The sequence below is a fragment of the Haplochromis burtoni genome, unplaced genomic scaffold (assembly GCF_018398535.1).
Source record: "Haplochromis burtoni strain Fernald_Lab_line unplaced genomic scaffold, NCSU_Asbu1 Contig_4, whole genome shotgun sequence".
Classification (NCBI taxonomy): domain Eukaryota; kingdom Metazoa; phylum Chordata; class Actinopteri; order Cichliformes; family Cichlidae; genus Haplochromis; species Haplochromis burtoni.
The window spans coordinates 5,408,752-5,414,385 of NW_024582365.1; the positions used below are offsets into that span (position 1 = coordinate 5,408,752).

A 5,634-nucleotide genomic window follows, 5' to 3' on the forward strand; every position below is an offset into this window, starting at 1 on the left:
GCTTTAGATTTCGGCTAAAGTTTAAAAATAAAGGACAAATTAAACACGAAGCACCCAACAGTTACAAGAATTCACCAGTACCAGGCAGCTCCCGCAGTAAATAGAAAGGTTCATTCATAGCTCCAGGCTTCCGTAGAGCAGGCCCTTCATCCCCGAGCTGCGGTGGTATCTGACCCGCCATGGCAACTTGGTTTTGCGGCATAGGCGGTGGAGGCTTCCCCGGTCCAAAACCCAGAGACGAAGAACCAGGTGGTCCCTGAGCTTCATTTGACCCGAAAAGAGTTGAAAACATTTCCGTCATATCTACCTTGAATAATACATTTATATGGAAAGAAAATGCCGGGCTCTTCAAGCTTATGGCCTGCTATCTGCGAGGAAGCTGTTCTCCGTGAATTCGAGTGTCAAGCGCTCTGCTCCTCACTTCTTTTCATGGCCACTTACCGTAATGCAGGCAACAAACACGCACTGTACCGTAACTGTCAGTGTAAACAGGACTATAATCACTAACAATTTCCAAAACGTCGTGTTTATTTTCAAACAAACAGGCACAGTAAACAAACTCATTATGTACAATTAAGTTAGTGGACATATTGTGTAATTTGGAAAAATCACACATCAAAAACATCAGCGGGGCAAAGAGATGACGCCAGCCTTTCAAACTCTGTCACTGATACCTAAAAATGAGAGATAAGAACACACATAACAAAACTATTAGTACTCAATTTATTTATGTTACAAGTAGAAAAGTTCTATAACAAGTTACCAAATAAAACCATTAAAGCTACACTGAGACTAAATATACTGAACATCCTCATTAGGAATGATAGAAACATAGAAAACAATAGAATAGCTACTTTATTGTTATTCAGATCATCAGTTAGTGCGCATTAGAATGCATTTTCAGTGCATTTTCAGTGCATTGACTCGCTTTTAATAATAATATAACAAATAAATCGTAAAATCTTAAAAAAGGACCTAAGATGTATATACACACAAATGTAAGAATATGAGAAAAAAGGTCTATAAACATGTAACAGCTAAAAAAAAGACTGTATGTGATCATCAAAATAAATGTACTGTACAAAGAATATTTTGTATATAAAAATCGAAATGACACAGTTTATACTTCCATACATGCTGAATATGGTTTTTTCATGGATCTTATTAGGGACAAGTCATATCTATTCTGCCAATTATCTACTCTCTCTCTCTCTCTCTCTCACCTTCCACTCATCAACAGCAGCAGAAATTCGGTGTTCAGCCTGACTGATGCTCTCTCTTCCACCCTGAACCTTCTGTGCTAGAGCAGAATTCTCTGCTTGAATCTTTTTCAGCTCCCGTCGCATGTAGGCCTCCTGCTTTTGATAGTACGGCATCAAAAAGCTGCAAAAGTCCTGCTCAGGGACCCCGCTTGGTCGCCTAAGACAACATTTGAGATGATGAGGGATTAAAATGCTTTGATTGTTAAAAAGCTGAAATAACACAGTGGTGATATGCAGTATAGTAAAGGAAGGCAATATAACTATAATACAAGATGCAAAGTTACCTTTTCAATCTGATTCACTGACTAAATGAAATTCTTAAATATACAGTTAGTACATTTAATGAAAAAATATTTCCACTTAGTTATGTTTCACTATTTAATTAGATTAAAAAATAAGAAAAGAGAGAATTTCAGCAGTTTGGTAAGAAAATGCACAAAGCATATATAATTAAATACTCAAGATTTCAGAAGTTCAAGTGTTTTCAAAGCGGTTTACTGACCATGCAGGGTCTGGACTGTCCTTGGTGGCTCTCTCTAGTTTGTCCAGCTCATTCAGTTTTAACTCTAGCTGGCCTTCTTCAATCAGTCTGTTGATATCTTCCTTCATGAGAAGGAAAACACAAACTTTTATGTAAACAAGTTTAAATAAAGACCAGTAGTAGATCAGTGAATATGGCATACAATGAGTATTTGGACAGCTATAGCCTATACAAATGTTGGTTTTGCCCAGGAAAGTTATTTGGTTTGTCCTGTTGAATGACAAAATGCATTTGTAATACTAATTTTACTGCTATCAGCAAGGAAATTGACAATAAATGTCATAAATGTAATAAATGTCATATACACAATGTATTAAAAAAAAGGTGTACCACACATACAGCCTAAGCAATACACAATGCAAAGGAGGCAAAAGTCCTCCCATTTGTTTGTTTTTAAATACAGAGTTTTAATGTAATATGCTACAGACCTGTATGGTGCTCCGCAGCTCCTCTATGAACTGCTTGTGAATGCTCTCCATTCTCTGAGGGTTCTTACTGTACAGTGGACGAAACATGCTGGCGAATCTGTTAAAACTGTGAGAGAACAGTGTGAACAAAGTAAAGTAAACTATGACCTTTCCTGAAAATGATAGCTAAGGAATAAGTAGATCATTAACATTATAAGACACTACTGCTATGTTAAAAGTACGTTTGGATAGGCCTTCTTTTTTGGAGGACAGGAGGGCAGTGGAATTATTTGGTTTTCATCTGTAAGTAAAATAATATACATTTAAAAAATAATCATAACAGAGTGCCTGTCTGAAGTGTTAAATTTGTCTAAACCAGAGTTCTGAATAATCGTATTATAGATTTCTTGCTAACAAACACCACAGGATCATTCCTTTGTCAATTTATCTCACTATCTCACATGTGCAAGGACAAAAAATCTGTATGGGAAAGATACACTTCTTAAAAAGAAATATGTCAAATTCAAGTCCAATATTTATCATAAGTGATCATAAGTAGTCTTCTAGATAACAAAAAATGTAAAATGAAAAAAAAAATGCTAGGGCTCTTAAACAGCCCAACCTCCATCCCTTATTTTTATTTATTTGTTAAAAAAATAATAATAATAATAATAATAATAATAACCCTATGATTTTGCACAATTCCCAACAAGCTTCCCTCTGTTTTTCCCCAGGCAGAAACACAACAGACTACACAAACTGCAAGTAAGCGTTCATCGAAAGTTTTTTTTTAAACTGGAGTTCATTAAATATTGAGCTTTAACACACTATATTTGTTAGTTTTACTTTTTAAGTCCCTTATTGTATTACTTTTTTTAAAATTAATCTCGCTATTCCAGGGTTTTTAAGCTATTAAGTTTTATGTTGTTTTTAATGCCTCGGTGTTGTCACACAATGAGTACCCTAAATTTAGGGCTAGATTGAGGAAATATCTTATATATACTCTTGGGGTATTCTAGGTTATTATACTGGAGTTTTATTGGCTCACTTGAGATAAATTAAGACTGTATGTGTTCTAATAATGAGATCTTCACACTTGGTTTACTGTTTATTTAATGACCACCAACTTTGTAACTATTTGATGAGAAACGTTCAAACCAGCTCTCACCCCTGTTTATATCCTTCGTGCAGAGGTAATATCATGACATACGTGTAGTTCACCGTAAAAACAAGGTAATAAACACAACACCCAACACGTTACCTGACATCTTCGATAAACCTGTTCAGGCTCTTCTGCATGACTTTGTCAAAAAGCTTCATCCTCTTGTACCGAGCCTCCGCCTCCGCTGTCGGTTTATTCGGCATCTGTGAGGAAGCTTCTCCTGTCGCTTCATTAGCCTGGCTTTCAGCTGAATCTTCCGCACCAGTTTTAACTGCACTGTGCACTTCTGTTGCTGACTTACTTTCCTCCATTTTTCAGCTGCCTCTGTTTATGTTTTGCAGCGCCCGCCAAATCTACGGCGAGCCGCCGGACCCAGAAACGACGCCGCCGCCCCCATTTGGCACATGCGCACTGTAACACCGTAGCTCAACAGCTCCAGCTGTCATTTCTCCTCCAACACTCTGTCGCGGTGGTTCGTCTTCTCCGTCAGCATGGGTTTACTCACGGGACTCTGCGCTTTCTTGTATCACTTACCTCAGATTTACAAATGGCTGCTCAAGCCGTACTATATCACGTCCTTCCTCTTGACCATCTCCTTCGTGGTGGTGCGAAAGACTCCAGGTCTTTGCGAGCACCTGGTGACCCAGCGCGAGGACGGCAACTCCTGTGACTTTGACTGGGTAAGCATAGTGGTGGTGGGGGAGCTGCGGTAATGCTTGCGGTTACCTTTGGTGGGGCTAATTAAGTCTCAGAAATATGAAATAAATAGAAGTAGTAAATAAACTTGACACAAAGTTGTTGTTTGTTTGTTTTAATGATTTTGCTCCTTTTGTTTTACAGAGAGAGCTGGAGATCCTCATGTTTCTCAGTGCAATAGTGATGATGAAGAACAGGAGAGCTAGTGAGTAGTCTAACCCCCACCACACACACACACACACACACACACACACACACACACACACACACTGTCTTATGTGTAAACCTACTGATGAAAGTGTGTTTACACTATAAACTGTCACATCACAAAAGGTGGCCCAATCAACCATGTGGCCAGTGATCCAAACCACTCAGCGAATCATAGGAAGCACCGGGATATGTTGTGATTTATTTGTTGACCTTAACTTTTTAGATAAAGTCAGGAAGGTCGCTTTGTTTGTGTCTTTATTACATGCTGCTGTTAATCTTTAACCACACAGTCTGATGTTTAACTGTTTCCACTCCTTGATCTGATAAGCCATTTGAGAGGAACCCCCACTCTACTGAGAACACACATCTGTAAAGTGATTCACTGTAAACTTTGGGTTTGTTGTGTAAACATTAAGGGAGTGGGAGGGGTTCACTTACACACTGCAAGGTCAACAGTATGAAGGTGTTCCTCTGCTGTTCATACATTGTTCCCTGCTCTTTGTTTCCTCAGTCACAGTGGAGCAGCACATTGGGAACTTGTTAATGTTCAGCAAAGTGGCCAACTGTATCCTCTTCTTCAGGATGGACATTCGGTTTGGCATCCTCTACCTTGCACTGTGCCTCGGTCAGTGGTCTGTCACAACCACCTTTAAAATTGTGTAGTGTAAACTGTGTCTACCAGTGGTTCTTAATTAGAAAAGCACAACTCTACTGCATTAACCATCCCCAGTCTTAAGGCAGTGATGCTGCACTCATTCTTTAGTTAAAGAGATATGTTAATGAGAATAGGAGTGGTCTTTTGTTTTGTTTTGACATGCCAAATTAATCAGCCCTCTGTATTCACCTTGTACTGATATCTAAAGCTCATCAAGGGGTTTCTCCTTGAGCCAGTGTTTCTGAGACATAATGTGCAACAGCAATTAGTTCCCATTTCTGTTACTGCTGTAAAAAATGATCATTATTTGATGTACTTGAAGCTCATTCCACTGATAAAAGTCCTCACACTTTTGACAAATTTTTCTTCATCTGAATACCATACAGTGGGAAGTCGGTGTTATCACTGTACAGAAAAGTGACATCACCAGTTTTCTTGTATATATTTAGATTATTTTCCAATGCAGGTGAGGTGCAATGAGTATTTTTACTCTGAAGTCCTGAATTTTTCATCTGGCAAAGATTTATGTATTTATTTTAAGAAAAAGCTTCACATCTTCTCTGTGAAGTGTTCTCCTGGTAAAGCAGCAATCTGAGCCCTGTTTAGAAACTTCTCTGAGATTTCTGCAATCAGAACTTTTTATTAACTGGCCTACAGGTGGTGCCATTGTGTAATTTACAACCCCCCACCCCCCAACAAAA

General features: G+C 38.5%; 3 protein-coding genes across 6 annotated transcripts in view; 1 reads left to right on the top strand and 2 right to left on the bottom strand.

Moving 5' to 3' along the window:
• The window catches only part of med19a (mediator complex subunit 19a), a 4,914-nt gene extending 4,477 nt beyond the window's left edge, over positions 1-437 (bottom strand). Inside the window, exon 1 of one of the 4 annotated variants that reach the window (XM_042221762.1) lies at positions 82-437. In XM_042221762.1, the coding sequence (XP_042077696.1) occupies positions 82-301 (220 nt within the window). In that variant the 5' untranslated portion in view covers positions 302-437. The remainder of the gene's footprint in view (positions 1-81) is intronic. The other 3 variants (XM_042221747.1, XM_042221759.1, XM_042221756.1) reach the window with 3 other exon arrangements.
• A 73-nt stretch (positions 438-510) lies between these two features.
• Positions 511-3,751, bottom strand: si:dkey-6i22.5 (polyamine-modulated factor 1). Its single transcript, XM_005913506.3, has 5 exons — positions 3,472-3,751; positions 2,232-2,337; positions 1,765-1,865; positions 1,224-1,419; positions 511-674 (listed from the first exon to the last, which is right to left on the bottom strand). Exons 1-5 carry the CDS (start codon positions 3,681-3,683, stop codon positions 609-611), a joined length of 681 nt encoding a protein of 226 aa, XP_005913568.1. The 5' UTR covers positions 3,684-3,751; the 3' UTR covers positions 511-608.
• A 22-nt stretch (positions 3,752-3,773) lies between these two features.
• Positions 3,774-5,634, top strand: part of tmx2a (thioredoxin-related transmembrane protein 2a) — a gene marked incomplete in the record, with an annotated part of 5,070 nt that continues 3,209 nt past the window's right edge. The window contains 3 exon segments of the mRNA XM_042221743.1: positions 3,774-4,052; positions 4,213-4,273; positions 4,790-4,903. Of these exon segments, the coding sequence (XP_042077677.1) occupies positions 3,864-4,052; positions 4,213-4,273; positions 4,790-4,903 (364 nt within the window).

Excerpts from the sequence above, each read along its gene's own strand:
- si:dkey-6i22.5 (XM_005913506.3), bottom strand. The coding sequence starts at position 3,683 with ATGGAGGAAAGTAAGTCAGCAACAGAAGTGCACAGTGCAGTTAAAACT. Across the intron at positions 2,338-3,471 it reads AGGTTTATCGAAGATGTCAG|TTTTAACAGATTCGCCAGCA; the intron begins GTAACGTGTTGG and ends GTTCTCTCACAG. Across the intron at positions 675-1,223 it reads CTGCTGTTGATGAGTGGAAG|GTATCAGTGACAGAGTTTGA; the intron begins GTGAGAGAGAGA and ends TCTCATTTTTAG.